The 19029-nt window shown below is 41.8% G+C and overlaps 1 protein-coding gene across 6 annotated transcripts in view; it reads left to right on the forward strand.

Moving 5' to 3' along the window:
* Nucleotides 1–18794, forward strand: part of mboat2b (membrane bound O-acyltransferase domain containing 2b) — a 169437-nt gene extending 150643 nt beyond the window's left edge. For all 6 annotated transcript variants that reach the window (XM_041187537.1, XM_041187538.1, XM_041187539.1 and 3 more), the window contains one exon: nt 12138–18794. In XM_041187537.1, the coding sequence (XP_041043471.1) occupies nt 12138–12324 (187 nt within the window). In that variant the 3' untranslated portion in view covers nt 12325–18794. The remainder of the gene's footprint in view (nt 1–12137) is intronic.
* Nucleotides 18795–19029: the final 235 nt, after the last annotated feature.

Below are 19029 nucleotides of genomic sequence, written 5' to 3' on the forward strand. Positions count from 1 at the left end.
CTAGTACATAATTTTTTTTGTAGTTGATGTTGGCAATACTGGCAAGGTAATTTTTAATGTATCTATTGTCCATTCCTACTTGTCCTGAGAGCATTGAGTCAATTATGGGAACATTGGAACAGGAATAGGCCATTTAAACCTTGGGCAATGCGTGGCTGAATTCATATGCTAGCCAGACCCAGGTAGGGATGTCTGTCGGGTTCCTTCCCTGAAGGATATAAATGGCAGCCTTTGTGATCATACTAGGCAAAACTCCTCTTTTACAATAACACTGAGTCTGTTTTTTTTCATCTTGTATAAGGCGTGCTTGCATACATTTGCAAAGAAACTGCAAATATCTGTCACGCATACCAAAGTCTCAGGCTTTGTCTACCTAAGCAGATACAATTTGGACTCTGAATGAACAGCACAGCTACTATCATGGGCATTGTGAGCCCGCAGCCAAGAAAACTTAAACCAAACAATAATAGTTTACTAGGGAATGCTGTCAGCTCTGCAGAATAGCCCTAACAATGCTAGGCTGAGAATAAATGACCATGGATTTAAAACTAATGCAGTATCCTTGCAGCAGTTCTCTTATTATTCCTCTCTGAACCTTGTCTGTCGACTCAAATAAGATCATATTATAAAGGCAGTAAAACAACTCAATTTAATTTACTTGTCATTTTATAGCTAATGAGTAGTGGCTTTAGTCAGTCTATTTGAATTACAGATGCTCTTCTCTGGAGAGTGATAGTATAGTAAGTCCTCACTTAAAGTTGTGGTTGCATTCCTGTATGGTGCAACTTTAAGTGAAACTATTTTAAGCTAGTCACATTTTCCCATTAAAGCCAATGTAAAAGTTGTAGTTAGGTTCTGCGGGACCTTGCTCATCAGAAAAAAAAATTAAAAAGTTATACCCTGCAAGTTGGAATTTAGCTATGTAAAGTACTTCTATGTTGGTAAGTGAAATAGTTTTTAAAATGCATTGAAAAATCTTTTAAAAAAATACAGCGTGATAACTTTGTACTTACCTGCTGTTTGCTGTCAATTCGGCTGGCCGCCAAACCTGCTTTTTGTACCTTCCACTCGCCACACATCTCCCTTTCTGACCTTCCTCGTCACTGCAGACACTTCCTCTCAATGACCCTCTGGTTCGCCGCCTCTCCCACTCCCTAACCCCACCCTCTTGTTGCCAACCTTCCAACTTACAGCCTGTCTTGCTTCCTAACCCATCCTTTCGGCGAAAACTTCCAACCCCTGACTCTCCTGCTCGTCACTTCCCTCTCCTTCATCCTTGCTTTGAGCAAGGGCTCTGAAAATGAGCAACAAGAGACAGGAGCAGCTTTGACTTGCAGAAGGTAAGTTCTCTTCAAGTGGGTTTGTGATCGACTTCCCTTTTTGATCAGAAATCTCCTGGTAACAGATCCTTGATCCCAACAAGAAGACAATTTGCTGAACAAGGGTTTGAATATGTTTGAGACATTGAGTCTGGACGTGACTCCTCTCTGCCGCAGTACAGCCAGCAGGGTAGCGATCTCACTTACTCCACCCATGCAATGGACATGGAACCTGCTCCAGGTGGCTGTAAAACCTGGGCAGGGATGGAAAGGAAGATTTCTGATCAAAAAGGGGTGAGGCTTATCACAAACCCACTTGAGGAGAACTTAGCTTCTGCAATTTGAAGCTTCTCCTCCTGCCTGTCGCCAGAGTCCTCGCTTATAGCAAGGGTTCATGACGGGGGCAGGATGTTCAGTAAAAGCAAGGATCAGCGAGTCAGGGATTGGAATAGGTCACGTGTCGGAGGAACAGCAGCAAGAGAAAGTGTCCAAATGCAGGAGAGGCCTTTCCAAAATGATGGTGACCGGGTTGTGGGGCTCTCGGTCAGATGGCATGAAACAACTTTAAAATGAAACCTGCAAAGGTAAACGAGAATACAAGCTCCATAAACTGACTGATGTTAAAGTGAATCAATATAAATCAGGGCAATGTTACACGGGGACTTAGGGCAGAATATTCCGAGCCCACTGGCGGTGGGTGTGATAGGTGGCGTGCGCAGAAAGTATGGCGCGACCTGCTTCACTATGGCTCGCCAATGGTGGGCCACATTTCATGCCATCGGTAAGTGAGGAGTTAATTGTGATACATTAGCATATAATTAAGAGGCCATCCTGCCAGGCACTTGGAACCCTGCCATATTGTCCGTCTACTTCGGCGGGAAAGCACACTGACGTGTTTCACAACAGCATGCAGGTGACATGCACTTGGCAGCCTTCACTTTGGGGAAACTGAGGTGAGTGAGCAGCAGCTTTCTCTACAGCTTGCCTGTTGTTTACAGACCTTGGGGCGGGGGCAACTGATGCCTGACTCTGGAGACCACTGCTGAGGTGGGTGGCTGGGGGGGGGAGCGAGGGGAGTGGTCACGGGTTAGTGACACCTGTAGAAACTGACCATGCCTCTGCAACTAAGACAGATCAGGCGCGGCCACAGTGATATGATTGGGGTCAGGCCTCTAGCCCACAGACACAAGCAACGTGGAGGCACCAAAGGGCCAACAAGCGCTCCATGCCTTACCTACCCCGCCCAGGGCACAGATTTTGAGTCCACCACCACTTTATTGGACTGCGAAGCAGTTGGACTGCACACGTTGTACAATCTCCTCGCCAATGTTGGCCATGTAGCAGTCACTGCTGGAGGTGCTCACAGCCTCTTGCAATCTCAGCATCTGGTTTGGACCAGTGTCCCCTATGTCGGAGGTTGACTGGGCAGCCATGCAGTGCACTCATCTCTGGCCTTCCGAGGGATGACCAGTACTCTCCGGGAAGCATTAAGGGGCAGTCACACAGAGCCAGGAGAGGTGCTAAGTACGGCCATGATAATCACGTCTCTAGCTTTCATGCTGCAGGAGGACCACATCAGGATCATGGATCCTGGTGACCTAGCTCGTATGCCTCATGGCCGTAGAAGATTGAGAAGAGAGCAACTGAGGCACCTAGCAGTGCAAAGGCCGGAGCTGCAACCTCATGAAGCGGCAGCAGGGGCTCCCGCACACGCTGCCCAGGACCAACAGCAAGCCTGATCGGCGCCTAGTGACACCCAAGGTCTATAGATGCTGCCTGCCATTCCTGCAGATGACTGAGAACCAGTGCCACCGACGACAACCAGTGCTTATGTCTCGGGACGCAGTGGTTCACATCTATTAATGCAGGACTTGGCGCCAAGGGGACATGGAGGACATTCACTGCCAGTGGCTGTAAAAGTGACGGTGGTACTTAATTTCTCTGGCAGTGGCTCCTTTCAGGGCTCCACAGGTGACCTCTGGGATTTCACAATCCACCACCTACAAATGCATCCATGAAGCCACAGATGGCACACAGCTTTGTGCATTTCGCTCTGGACAGTGACAGCCAGGATGCAAGGCCATTGGATTTGCCCTAATCTCAGAGTTCCCACAGCTGCTGGGTGCGATTGACTGCACTCGTGGCACTCAGGTCTCCATTGCTACACTCAGTGGACTTCATCAACCACAAGGGCTTCCACTTACTGAACGTGCAACTGGTATGCGACCACCAGCAATGCATCCCACAGGTATGCGCATGGTTTCCAGGGATTGTGCACGATGCCTACACCCTGACTTGCTCACAGATCACTGCAGTCTTCCATGATCCACAGAGGCTGCAGGGTTGGCTCCTTGGGGACAAGGGCAACCTGCGGAGGCCATGGCTGATGACACCCGTGCAGCGGCCTCAGACTGCAGTAGAGCGAAGATATAACAAGGCTCATGTGGCAGCTCACAACTTGGAGCAAACCATCAGGATGCTGAGGATGTGGTTCCAGTACCTAGACTGGTCTGGTGGAGCCCTGCAATACAGTCCGCAGAGGGTGTCACACATTGTTGTCTGCTGTGCCGTTTACAACCTGGCGCTGCAACAGGGAGAGGAGCTGGCTGAGGAGAACATGGAGGAGCTGCACGTCTCCTCCATTGATGATGCCGATGAGGGTGAGGGGGTCCTCGGTGGTGACGACGACGGGGGTGAGGCTCTTCGTACTGGCAGATGAGGCAGACGCACTCAGGAGGCCCTCATAGCTGCCAGATTTGTGGAGGATGATGACGACATGCAGTGAGGTGACCTGTAGATCCTCACTTCACCGTTGTGAATGTTTGACTCCAGTCTGGTTTATTGCAGTGCCAATACCCTCTGAGAATGCTCCAGTCATGGAGATGCAGTGGAGGCCCTAATAATTGCTCCATTGCAGGAGGGTGATGAGGACTCTCCATAGATCTTCACATAGCCTCTGAAAATGTCTGACTCCTGTCTGGCCGAGGGCAGCTCGCTTGCGCTCTGTGATCAGGGCCATCTCAGAGATGCAGCCATGAAACTTTAGCGGCATCTGATGCTGTGTCCACCTTCAGCACCTCAGCCCTTCAGGAGCTGGTGCACAGCATCACTGGTCACTGATGCTGATGTGATGGGGGCCAGCCCCACCTTAAAGGTGCTGGGAGCACACAGAGTATATGAGAACTCTGTGGTGCTTGCCCACTACATTCTGGCAGCAATGACCAGCATTGCCAAGGTGCAGGCATCAGTAATATTTCCAGGGAGTGTGAGGCTGAACCATCACTGGCCTGAAGGTTGCACAGAGCACTGGAAAGAGGCCCTGGACTGAGACACCTGCCTTTTATCTTGTGCAGAAAGGTTTCACATCTGAGTGACAAGAACACTGCTCATCAGAACAAAGAGCTACAGGCATGGTGACATTCGTAGGAGTTTATTGACAATAGTGAACAGTGTGTACAAGTGATCAACCCCCGTGGTCAGGCTACGCAACTACTTTTACCTAACTTTCCTAACCCTGCCATTATGTCTTGGTGCTTCCCAGTCATCCACAGCAGAGGTGGAGGCTGATTGTGACACCCTGTCTGCGGTGACTTTGGTGGGCATCCTCTGGAAGGCCAAGACTTGGAGGGCCCCAGCCTGCTTTTGGGGTCTTGCTGTGTGGCAGTGGTACCCTTCTCAGCCTGTGAAACTGGATCTCCAGAGGTCACAGGCAAATAGAATTTGGATGGGCCCGTCACTCCCAGAGTTACCTAGGTGGATGGCCCCGGAATGTACTCCTGCTGATCCCCCTCCTATAGGTGCCCGAGGGTCCCTGGCTGACTGAGCAGAAAGGGTATCTGGAGTGAGATCAAGCTGCCCAGCACCCCTCTTGTGTAACTGTTGGAGGCGATGGAGTTAAGTCCATGCAGCAGTGCAGGAATGATGTCCTGGACCAAGGTCTCCATGGAGGATGCCATCCTGCTAGTTGACCTCGGTGCATTGCAATGCCGGCGCTATCACTTCAGCCTGAAGACGGATGAACTCCTCTAAGGCATCTTACAATCTGAGGAGTGGAGTGGATATCCGTTCCTGATGTTCCCTAGCTTTCCTTTGCAGCTCCAACAACTGTGACATGACCGAGTCCAGAGGCTTGTCATCTGACTCGGACTCAGCAACGTCCTGGCCTCCAGTAGTCCTCCGAGGGCTGGGGACCTGGGAAGTCCCTGCCTCTGCCTGCTGTGGATCAGAAAGTGCGATGTGCTCACCAGATTGTGATCCCAAGGCTACTCTAAAGCTAGGTCCCACCAAGGTTTGTGTCTCTTTGTTGGATGTTGTAGGTGAGCACTGTGATGGGATTTCAGGGAGGGTGCCTTCAAATTCTTCTTCAGAGGTTTCTTCGGAGTTTGTTTGGAGGCCCTGGGTCATGGACTCTGTCGGCTGTTTGGCAGATGTGCAAAAGCAAGGGGGTGACAATTAGTGCATGCCAGTACCCTGTGAAAGAGAGCACATCATTCACGGCATAGTTGTCTGATGGATGTTGCACTGCTGGATCTTCACTTGGTAGAGCAGCACTGACCTCACCGTCAGCACGGGAACGGCCCCGATCATTGCCAACCAGCTGACTCTGTTTTCGATTTCTGTCAGAACTTTAATTTTGGGCATCCCTACACCTGTCTGCAACTTTACACTCCCCATCTTTATCTATGCAGGACAAACTGGCTCATAACAGAAGGGAATCAGGACTCCTGCAGGGTCAGATGATTATGCCTGGCTTGTGTGGGTGGTGAGTGGTCCCATGGATGGGATGAAGGTAATGATGGTGTGTGTGCAAAAGAGTGAATGGTGATGTTCCTTGCACTGGCGATGTGTGATGGGTTTGAGTGTGTAAGAGCTGGGAGGGGGGGCTGCACTCTTTTTGCCTTTGCTGGCCATGTCACCTGGACAGTGGTGATCAGCACTTGAGGTGATGAGGTGGCTGCCTTTTAAAGATGGTAGCCAGCTTGATGCAACATGGGGTAATGGCAAGCGGGCAAATGAGAGCCCACCTACCATGGAACTGGGATGTTTCCCAGGAATGCATAAATAATGAGGCGGGTTCCAGAAGATACAGCATGAAAACCCGCCATTTTCATCAGCTGGTAGGACTCCATTTTATCAGTGCGCAAAGTGCGATTCTGGGAGAATTCTGCCCTTATTGTTCTAAACAAGATTAGATTACCAGACAATGCTGTCAGCTCTCCTATGTAGACCTAATCATGCAGCCTGGTTTACTTATTTGTAGCTAGGCTGAGAATAAGTGTCCACAGTTTTAACAGTTAGGCAGTATTCTTGCAGCAGTTCTAAAGAGTACCTATGTGTGCATTTACTTAATTACAAATGTTGATATAAAATGCCAACCCCTGAAGACTCAAAAAAGAAATGGCGCTTCCTCCTTCCTTTCTTTATCAAATAACGAGTAGAAATGAAGGGCGGATGGAAGAAGCGAAATGAGAAAAAGATAATTCCTACAGACCTGAACATTTTAAATTTCAGTGATTTATTTAGTATGGCCCTTATAACACCATTGGCCCAGTAAAAGCAATAACTTAATTTAGACTGGTTTAAAGCAAGTTCTTATTGCTAACATCTATAAAGCAGCTGTCGCAAACAGTTTTAAATATATTTACAATTTTCACAAAAATTAGACAATCAATGAATTTGATCTGAAATAATTAATATCATCAGAATGCCATGTAGCGAAAAACAGGGATTGACTTTCAGATGTCGTAATTCATTGTCCAATTAATTCAATAAAGCTTCATTCTTTGGAAAAGTCACCTTGGGCAAATGGATTTTCCACCATCTTAGAAATGATCGTTTGAGTTGTGAGCTAGTGTATGTAAGGCAACTAAAAGAAAAAGAAAATTATTCACTCTGGTTAATCGCCCCCCCATTCACCAAATGAAGATGCCATCTATATTTAGTGTACCTCGCATCTTCCCTTGGGTCTTTGCTGTTCGTTCGTAATCTGACTATTTTGGAATTATCAAGCCTCAGTGTAATACAAGGTTCGAAGCTTAATCCATTTTTAGGGTTTTAGTCGTGGTGCATTTTAAGTGAGTGAGGTATGTCACTGAATTTCCTTTGTCCTATAAATATGAAATGGTGCAGGAGAGGAGGAATAAAAATCACACAGGGTGCTTGACAAAAAGGCTAAATGTAATGTTGAGAGCTGAATAGTTAATTAGCTAACTGGTTGAATCTGGTTACTCTAACCTCAGTTCTGTTGGCTATAAATACAGGCCTCTTTAGTGCAGCCTTGGCAACAGAAGACAGCTGAGGAAACTGAGTGCAGACATGGAGTTTGGACAAGGTGTTAGTTTCCTCCTCCTATCTTCCTCCCCCTGTAGGAATTGGTTCTTGCTCTGCTACAGGGAAAGGAACAAACTGTTTGAGTATCTGGTGAGTGGCTAAGGTCCACACTATTCCTAGGGTTTAAAATGGTTTACAAATTGGTGGTAAAGTTAATAAAATATATAAAAAAGCAACATAAATATATGAATAATATAACTAATTATTTAAGACAAATTAAGAGTGGCAAGATGGGTGATGTGTCAAGGCTGCAGCATGTGGGAGCTCCTGGATAACATTGTGATCCAGGGCAAACACGTCTGCAGTTAGGGTTTGCGACTCGAGGAACTTCGGCTCAGAGCCATTGAGCTGGAGGTTGGGCTGCAGACTGCGACACATCAGGGAGGGGGAAAGTTACCTGGATGCTTTATACCAGGAGGCAGTCACATCACTTAAGATAGGGTCTTCTGATTTGGTCAGTGGTCAGTGACAGGAGGCTGTGACTGCATGTGAGGCAGGGTAAGGGGACCCAGAGGGCAGGAGTGTGAGCGTCTGCAATTGTCCAGTAGATTTGAGGCGTTCTCAGTTTGTTTGGATGAGAGTGGGGGCTGCAGGGTGGATGAGCAAACTGACCATGGTACAGGAATCCGTTCAAGTGGGGGGAGCAAAAAGGAATGTAGTGGTAATAGGGGACAGTACAGTGAGGGTGATTGACACATTTCTCTGCAGCAAAGAGTGAGAGTCCAGGCAACTATGTTGCCTGCCCAGTGCCAGGGTTCAGGACATCTGCTCAGAGTTGGAGAGAGAATTGCAGTGGGAGGGGGAAGACCCAGTTGTTGTGGTCCATGCATGTACCAATGACATAGGTAGAACTAGGAAAGAGGTTCTGCATAGAGAGTGTGAGGAGCTAGGTACTAAATTAAAAAGCAGAACCTCAAAGGTTATAATCTCTGGGTTATTACCTGAGCTGCGTGCAAATTGGCATAGGGTACATAAATTTAGAGAGATGAACACGTGGCTCAAAGGCTGGTGTAGGAGAAGTGGGTTCTAGTTTGTGTGGCACTGGCACCAGTACTGGGGAAAGTGGGGGCTGTAATGTTGGGATGGTCTACACCTGAGCCATGCTGGGCCCAGTGATTTTGCGAACCACATAACAAGGGAAGCGGAGAGGGGTTTAAACTAAATAGTAAGGCAAGGGATCGAATGTAGAAAGATGTGGTATATCAAAGAATAGAGACAAAAGAGGAGAAAAGTAATATGGGAAATGAGGATCGGAGAATTGCAGGAAGGGACAGAGCCTAAGAATGCACCAAGAATCAGGACTAGATGTCACAAAGATAACGACAAAACTAAAGGCTCTGTATCTGTGCGTAGCATTCATAACAAAATAACTGAATTGATAACACACATTGAAGTAAATAAATGTGACCTGAGCCATTACGAAGATGTGGCTGCAGGATAAGAAGGATTGGGTCCTGAACATTGAGGGGTTTATGACCTTCAAGAAGAATAGGAAGCTAGGTAAAGGTGAAGGGGTAACACTTTTAATCAAGAATGGTGTTTGCGCAATAGTTAGAGATGACCTTGGTTCAAGAGATCAGGATGTAGAATCAGTTTGGATAGAGATGAAGAATAGTAGGCGAAAAATGTCATTAGTGGGAGTGGATTACAGTTCCCCCTAACAGTAATGACACTAGGATGATTATACAAAAATAAATATTGGGTAAAGAAATATAAGGGATGGCACGAATCACGGGTGACTTTAATCTATATATAAATCTTAATATAAACTGGCAAAATCAGTTTGGCAGTAATAGCCTGGATGAGGAGTTCATAGAATGCTTTGGAGATAGTTTTTTGGAGCAGCACGTTCTGGAACCAACCAGAAAGCAGGTTTTATTAGACTTGGTATTGTGTATTGTGACGGAATTAATTATTGCCTCCAGGTAAATGCACCCCTAGGTGGCAGTGACCACAATTTGATTGAATTTTATACCCAGTATGAAAGGGAGAAGAGTGGGTCCAAGACTAGTATTTTAAACTTAAGGCAACTACGTGGGCATGAAAGCTGAGGTAGCTGAAGAGAACTGGGATACTAGGCTAGGGGATAGATCAATAGAAAAGCAGTGGCAGATATTTAAGGGAATGTTTCAGAATACACAGAATAAATATATTCCTATATAAAGAGAAATTCTAAAGGGAGGACCCACCATCCATTGTTAACTAAAGAAGTTAGGGAAAGCATCAGACTTAAGGAAAAAGCATATAACTGTGCAAAGATGAGTGGCAGGTCAGATGATTGTTCAGAATATATAGAATAGCAGAGAATTACTAAAAGATTAATTAGAGGAAAGAAATTGAGAGGAAGCTAGCTGAAAATGTAAAAATGGATAACAAGAGTTTCTCCATGTATTTAAAGAGGAAAAGAGCAGGTAAAGTGAATGTTGGCCCTCTAGAGAATGGGAAGTTAATAGATAATAAGGAAATGGCGGTTGAAATGAACAAATATTTTGCTTCTGTCTTCACTACAGAGGATACAAAAAACATTCCAGTAATAGTTGTAAATCAGGTGGTGGAGGGGAGATTGGAACTTGGTGAAATTGCAATCACTAGGGAAGCAGTACCAAGTAAACTGATGGAGCTGCGGGCTGACAAGTCTCAGGGTCCAGATGGAGTTCACCCTAGGGTCTTAAAAGAGGTGACTCATGAGATAGTAGATGCTTTTATGTTAATTTTCCAAAATTCCCTAGATTCTACAAAGGTCCCATCAGGCTGGATAGTAGCAAATATAGCCCCTCTACTTGAGAAGGGAGAGAGGCAAAAAACAGGAAAATATAAGCAAGTTTGCTTGGTGTCTGTCGTGGGGAACATGTTAGAATCGACCATTAAGGAGATTATAAACTGGGCACTTAAACACAAGGTACTCGAAGAGTCAGCATGGTTTTGTGATAGGGAAATCATATTTGACCAATTTATTTGAAGGAGTAATCTGTGCTCTGAATAAAGGGGAGCCTGCAAACACACTGTACTTGGATTTCCAGATGGCATTTGATAAGGTGCCATATCAAAGATTATTGTGGAAAATTAATGGCCGTGGTGTACGGAGTAACATTAGCCTGGATAGAGGATTGGCTGGCTGGCAGGAAACAGTATACATAAATGAGTAAAGCTTTATCTGATGTGACTTTTGAGGTCCCGCAGGGGTCTGTGCTGGAGCCTCAACTTTTTACAATTTATATCAATGACTTAGATGAGGGGAGTGCAAGGCATAGTAACTATATTTGCAGACAACACAATGATAGTTAGGAAAGTATGTTGTGAAGAAGACTGAAGGAGACAGATATAGGTAAGTAGAATGAGTGAGCAAAAATCTAGCAGGAGTATAACGTGGGAAAATGTGAAGTTGCTCACTTTGGCAGGAAGAATAAAAAAGCAGAGTGTTACTTAAACAGAAAACAGCTGAAGAATTCAGAGGTTCAGCGGGATCTAGGTATTCTTGTGCATGAGTCACAAAGTTAGCGTGCAGGTACAGCAAGTAATCAAGAAGGTTAATGGAATGTTAACCTCTATTACGAAAGGAATTGAACATAAAAGTAAGGATGTTATGCTTCAATTATACAGGGCATTGGTGAGACTACATCTCGAAGACTGTGCAGTTTTGGTCTCCTTATTTAAAGAAGGATGTAAGTGTGTTGGAGGTGGTTCCGAGAAGGTTTACTAGATTGACACTTGGAATGAGCATAGACTCTTATGAGTATAGGTTGCACGGTCTGGGCTTGCTTCCACTGGAATTTAGAAGAGAGGGGTGACTAGATTGACGTATATAAGACTCTGAATGATCTTGATAGGTGGACGTGGAAAGGATGTTTCCTCTTTTGGGTGAGTCCAGAATTAGGGGGCACTGTTTTAAAATTAGGGGTCACCCTTATAGGACAGAGATGAGGAAAAAATTTTTCTAAGGGTAGTGCAACTTTGGAACACTCTGCCTCAGACGGCAGTGGTAGTGGGGTCACTGAATATTTTTAAGGCAGAGGTAACTGGATTCTTGTTAGGCAAGAGAATGAAAGATTATCAGGGATAGATGGGAATGTAAAGCTCAACACAAACAAATCAGCCATGATCTTATTGAATAGCAGAGCAGGCTCGTGAGACCAAATGACCTACTTCTACTATTTCGTATGTTCATAAGGATATTTCATGCATCTACTGAATATAGAAGTTCATAATCCCCAGGGTATCGGCAAATGTCCTGTTATGTAAAACATAGGACATTTGGTATACCATCCACCTTTCTTGGTAAAGCAGTTTTTTTTTAAGTCCATTGTTCCTACCAACGTTAATTGTATGACAGAGTATTTTTGAAGGGATATGTTTGATGCCCTAGATTACATTATCTCATTACACTGTCTAATTTGACCCTGCAATGGACTGTATAACAATCATTATTTAGATGGAAATGAATGTTTAGTACTTGCACTAACCATATTTAACTAACTTTTTCTTTCCTAGGTCTTGGTATTATTCTCTCCACATTGTTGCCCTGTTGATCATATTAGTTTTGCCAATGAAGCCAAGAAGAAAGGAAAATGAACAGAATCACTCAGAGCAAAAACAGCTAGAAGAAGAAAATGTGTTGACCATGAACAGTTATTCTGCTACAAATAACAACTTAACCCAGATACCAAGACCATCGTGAACACCAAGTGCATTTGAATGGGAAGTTAGGACTGCAATTAACTTCATTACCTTCTTTAACTACTGAGGGCATATTAAAGAGGGTACTCTGCTGTTGGACTTTGCAAAGTATTCTGAAATCACAAAATACTACAATAAATTTTTTGAAATGCCGCACAGAAGCAAAAACTCATTTATATTTAACTAAAAGTGAGGAGAAACGAAAAAAATACATGATCAGTGTACCATGCTGACCATAAGTTAGCTGGTTAGAATTGATCTCTACTATGCACACTACTCCAGTCCAGAGATTACCAGTTTTCTTACCCTCTTAAAATGTTGCCTTTGAGGTTGTTATAACCGCACTTTTAGATAAGCCATGTAGTTGTGATATGAGGTCATGTACAGCCAGTCCAATTAGGATCTTCTGTACAAAACCAAAATTGTATGTGATCCCAGATATGGCTTTGTCCAATTAAACTAACTAGAGGTGGATAAGTCTTGCTCACAATGACTCATCCCAAAGAGCTGCCGTTGATTTGTGAAAATTAACCCAACTTAAATGTAATTGGGTGATCAAATAACTTGCTTCATACTTTTTTTAAACTTAGAAATTTGCAAGTTAACTTGATTGATCCTGTTCTGCTTTTTTTTTAATGAATCAACTGACTTCAACATCTTTTTGTGTACTATGTGATTTTAAAAAAAAAGTTACATTTGGTAAGGTTAGTTAGTTCCTTAAATAAAGATACTTATTTCCTCTCCCCTTTTTTCTTCATCCAGTTTTTTTTTTGGTGAGATTTGGAAAACCACGTGTAAGTTAAGCTACATGTGTTTACACTCCATCTGTACCTGTGATGGTGATGTACAAATCCAAAGCCGGGGCCTGAGCTGACTCCAGAGCAAAGGGTGCAAGATTGTCTCTTTCAGGGAGTTAGCCTCATTACTTATTACCAGCTAACTGTTATGAGATAATCTATTGTGAATCTGAAAACAAGGTTTTAAAATTTTTTTTCAGTGTGTGGTCTGAACTTATGTAGCATAAAGTGATTTAGAACCTGACAGAATGCAGCACCATGTGATATGCAGCATTCAGGACTTATATTGAAATAGGCTGCAGGTAAATACACTAGTTGGCAAAGATTTGTGTTCATTGGCACCCAGCAGGTTAAAAGTTGACAGCATAGCTTTCCTGACCAGATGGTATTGGTTGAAAAAAAAACAGAATTACAGTTGTATGTCAGTTGTTGTGTTGAATGAGGTAGAATACAAGGAGAATAAAATGTTGATTCCAGTTCAGGGGAACTGTATTCCATTTGCTCTAATTACAAAAGTGTCATTGGCTATTGAGGCTATGTATTATGTTTGGGGATGTGGCAGATAGGAGAAGTGAAAGAAATTATTTTTTTCAATATAAAACATTCAATGAAGCACTAAGCTCTGCACTAAGGCACAGAAAAATGACAATATAATAAAATACATGGAGACATTGAATTTTTAATTGCCAAGATATATATTTGGAATTTAATTTCATAACTTGATATTTTAATTGTGTGATTTAGTTTTTTTTGGTGGGACATATTTTGTTTTTCTGCATTTAATATCTAAATTATATATTCCATGTGTGCTTAGAAGTTGGGAATTGAAGGGTTTGACTCCAAAACGGAAAATCCCTTTGTATTTAATTGGTTGGTTGACCTGTGTGTGGAATGTTTTTGCAGGTGCACTTTCTGCAGGAAGCAACTCCTCAACTTGCAGTGTTAGCGCAGCCATTTTTTTTTCATTCATTTTAACTAGATTCATATCAATACTCTACAATTACATTGTAATGCTGCCTTTCTTTGTAAAACCACTTTCTGGAAGAGTAACTTCCTGCTCCAAGACTAATAATTCCAAAAACAACTATCTTTAAAAGTCCAGCTTGTATTAAATAATCTAAGTAAAATTCTTATTTTATTAAAGATGAGTATTGCAAAGTTTGCTGTTATTGTTGCACTGTCCACTATTTAGCATATGTGTATTAATTTGATTCTCACATCTAAAATATCACACTGCAGTCACAGAAATTTACATTTCTCCGATTATTCCAGACTCTGTAGGTTGCACTGGGTCTAATCGGTTTTTTTTCACTTGGCTGCACATTGTTCTGCCCATGTGATTTGATGCTCTTCATGAAGATGATCTGTAGCTGTCATTACAGCTTTTAATTTTTAAATACATTTTCAAACAGAAGGCCTGGAAATTGGTTCCCTCATAAAGCACTTCCTTGCATGTAATAATCTCTCTTCCCCCTCCCCCTCACCCCCAATATTGTCCTTAGTAACTTTATTAAAGGCATGTTTCAACTGGAAATGTGTTGAGTGGCAGTTTTTTTTAAAATGTTCTGTCTGGGATATGTGCATGAAAAGGCCACGGCCCCACCAATCTGCACCAGTGTTTACACTCTGTGAGCAAATAGTTCTGATCATGTTTATATTCATAGCCATTCATTCATCCCCTCCTCTTCCAATGCCCCTTCTCCTTCCACCACCCCCCCTCCCCAACTTCCTCTATTAATCTATCCAATCTAATCCTGAACGTGCATTATAGTTTCTGCCACAACCACTAATCCTGGAACTAAATTCCACTGTCTATTAGCTCTTTATAGATTCTCCTGTTCTAAAGCTGTCATGTTTAATCCTGTATTTCTAACTCCTCATCTAGACTCCGCCATTTGAGAGCCTGATTCACTATCCTTTCCCATCTTTCAAGAATTTCAAATGCTTCTATTGTATAGCCTTGTAATCTGTGTTGTTTCAGCGAGGAAAAAGCCCAATTTTCAAATCTGTCTTTGTATTTCCTCATGGCAGGCTAGTATCCTAGTGAATTTGTGCTATACCTTCTCGAGCCTTAGACTTTATGCTATAGGGAGGATACATATTCTGTTCATGTACTCTGAGATCTTATGATTTTGTATAAGCTCAGCATTACCTTGGCTTTATTCCATTAACACTTTTTTTTGGATGCCTTATTGGCCTGCTATGCTATCTTCAACATACTGTGAACCTGTACCCCCACGTCATCTCTTCCACAGCACTGTGCCTACTTCCATTCAAAGTGTAATTACTGAAGTTTCTTTCACTGAAATGCATCACTTCACACTCAGTGACATTAAATTCTATCTGCTTTAATCCATTTCGTTCTTCTCTCCACTTTATCATCTCTATGCAGCTTCATTTGGCATTCTAAAGAATTGACTCTCTCTCTTATTGTGGTATCATTTTCAAATTTTGACATTGCTCCCTCTAAGCTGATATCAAATCGTTAATATATACTTTGAATAGAAGTGGCCCACAACTGTGCCCAGAGAGATATCACTATCTCCATCTCATTACTCCAAAACTCCTGCCCTCTGTTTTCTCTCCCCCCCCCCACCCCGACCCCAAAGCAATATTTAATCTGGCATGTTATCCTCTCCATAACTCAATACTTCTAAATCTTATTTAGTAAGTTCACATATGGTACTTTGACAAAGGCATTAAAAAATATATATTAACATTTTCTCCCAAATACCATGTCTGTTATCTCAGAAGTCTGAATTTTGTCAAGCGCTAATATTCCTTTTGAAATCCATGCAAGCCAATTCAACTACTTTTTATCCAGTTAAGTAATTTCTTCCTAAAGACTCTCAAGTCCCTACCACAGATGTTACGTTAACTGGTCTATAGTAGCCCCGTCTCCTTTCTTAAATGCCTGTTAACTTGGCCAATCACTGACCCTCTGGCATGCATCCATGTCCAATAGAGTCCTGAAATTAGTGATATTGTAGATTGTGTGATAGTGGATGTACAATGCAATTTTCAAATCATGAACCTACTCCTGAATCCATGCCCATAATAAAGTGGCTTCTGTGTCATTAGTTCAGTAATCTGTAATTGAAGTGCATTAGCGGCAGATGTGTAATATAAGTGGAGCGCAGGATAGCAACATTTCAAACTATTAACACAGCTGCAATCGTTTCCTGTAACCTACAGCTTGCTGACCCATCTGAAGTGCTGATTTCAATACACCACAGCCTTTTGATGGTCCCACTGTAAACAGATGTGATCTGTTTGCAGTGGACATCAGGGATAAACAGCTAATATGATTGTTGCCAGGCTGTGTGACAGGAGGGATCTATTCTCTATACAGGAAGGAAAATGGTTTCATTGTCAGTTACCTGTATTTTTAACTTGTTCAGCTATAGGGGAAGTTGGCTTGAAAAAAAGGTTTTGTAAAGAAAAACTTCCAAAACTGCACATGTGGAAACAATGACTGCTTGAGCACATGTGGTTTCCAAACATTGAAAGCTTTTTTCCCTTTTTTTTGGAGGGTTATCAGTCATCATGGCTTAAAATGTTTGAGATATTTTTGTTTCTTAGGTTGATTGAGAAATTTCATTTTTATAAGTTTCAGCACTTAAGAAAAATTACCTTGGACTTCTGGGCTTTTTTTTTGTAGTCACCTTAATTTTTGTTTGGGAAATGTCATGTAAATTCGATTTGTACCATGTAGTGGAGTTACAGCATGAAAACTTAAGTCCCACATCAAACATATGTCACAGTTAGTTGCTATAATCTTTTTGAATAGATGGTTCATATTATAGGCTCTTGCCCTCCCCATACATTCGAATTGTAGTTGGGTTTTGCATCAACTGCTGTTAAGTGGAGCAGAGCATTTGTATCAAATACTGTGAATGCTTTACAGCATTTAATGATATATGGAAATATTGGGAAATAAACATTTTCATTGAATCCTTGTGATTTTAAATAATTTCTGGTGTCAAATTTGAAATTGGTCAACAAAAAACTTAAGTACTTGAAATTGTTGCGAGGAATAAATGGGTAATTCATTTCTAAATTGATATTGCTAACATTAACACTACTAAAACTTGACCTCTTGATACTGTGCAGGTCCTGAATAATTAAGGTTCCTCTTACAAATGTCATCGAAGTATTTTTGACAACCATAGGTAGTCTTTAATGAAGTGGGTTTTTGTAGTTGAGGGGGAACCAAGAACCTTTTTGACCAGTTTTCCTCTGAGCTCCTTCACTAAGATAAGTGATGTATATAAAATTTTAATGCAACACTACTAAGCACAGAATATGTATATGTTTAAGAAATGAATAATGTCAGGCCCTAAATCAGATCACAGCTGTTTTTTAAAAAAAAAAATTTCTGTAGTTTATTCTGAAACAATATGACGACAATTGCTCAATTATGATCTATTCATTCAGGTATTGTACAATACAATCTTGTTGAATATATATCCCTTCAAATCCCATTTTAACCAGAGATCCAGAAGTTTGTTATTATTGAGCACCTATACATTGAGCTTTACCACAGCTGTTGACCATAGTAAATGATTGGTTCAAAGTAGAAGTTACGAATGGAGTAAGACAAATTATGACAAAGCCAAGAATTATGTTTCACTAAAGGTAGATTTTAAAAAGGAGCATACACTATCACATGGACTTGTGATGTATCTGATTCATTCTTTGTATGTTCAGCGTTGGCTTCAAGGGAGGCTACTAAGAAGGCCAAACTCAATCTGAGTTCCTTGTTTCATAATTTTTAGTTAGCCTTGATTTCAATGTACTGGGCATGGATGATATGATTATTAAGACTATTTAAGGCAGAGCATTGGGAGAATTTTTATTCCATCTAGGTGTACCATTACACTGTAATGGTGTACTGGGTGTATGAAGTTTACAAGTTACACATATTTATATTAAGCTTTTCAACAAGATAATGCACTGAATTTAAAATTCATACCTGTGCAAATCAGTAGAGGAAAATGCCGAAAGTGTTTTTGAACCAGTGTAGGAAGATGAGATATTAAATTCCTATTGATAGTCATTTCTTTAAAAAAAAAAGAAAACAACTCTGGGTCTGTTGTAATTTGCTTATTGGATTTGACCACTTCAAATGCATTTGGATTGGTTTCAGAAATGGTTTAAACAAGGAGAAAAACCTTTTCAAATACTGACTTTGTAGGCAATTTTATTTTTCTATTAATATCACATTAGATAGGAATTATAGTTTCTTGTTCCCTTTGAAAGAAATGTTCAGTGGCTGTGTGCTTTTAATCTTATGACATGCTTAAACTGAATTATAATCACCAAAATATGCCTTTCCAATTTTCACAATGTCTGTTTTTAATCCTTATAGTAAAATTATATTACGATATTTTGGACTATTTTTTGTTTGATATGTGTAAAATATTTTGTACTTGTAAACTACAGAAAAAAGAAACTTTAGTAAAGTTCTGCACTGATGTCATTTCAAAGAATCATCTTTGTATAGTGTGGCAGTTATTTTTGTTTTGATACATGATGCCAGCTGTTTGTGACTGTTCAAGTGATTGTAACTTCATATAAGTGGTGTTTCATTTGTGATTATCAAAATTTGATTAAAATAATTGCTAAAAATTGTATCTCTTAAAAACTTGAATAAAGTTTGGGAGTTGGGGTTTATTCTGTTGAATGAATAGTTATTAAGATGGGCTCTTATGGGCCATGTTTCCTTGCACCTTGAGTTATGTAACTTGATATCTGATTTCTTGTATCATTAATGGATGCCATTGCAACTGATTTGGGAAGTGGGCATAAGAATCAATGTCCCAAAACCATGAGTGTTGGCGGGAGTTTCCACTATGGAGCCAATTAGTATCCAGCCAGTTGGGGAGCTGGCCAATAACTGGTTGTGG

The sequence above is a fragment of the Carcharodon carcharias genome, chromosome 5, assembly GCF_017639515.1.
Source record: "Carcharodon carcharias isolate sCarCar2 chromosome 5, sCarCar2.pri, whole genome shotgun sequence".
In the NCBI taxonomy this organism is placed as follows: Eukaryota; Metazoa; Chordata; class Chondrichthyes; order Lamniformes; family Lamnidae; genus Carcharodon; species Carcharodon carcharias.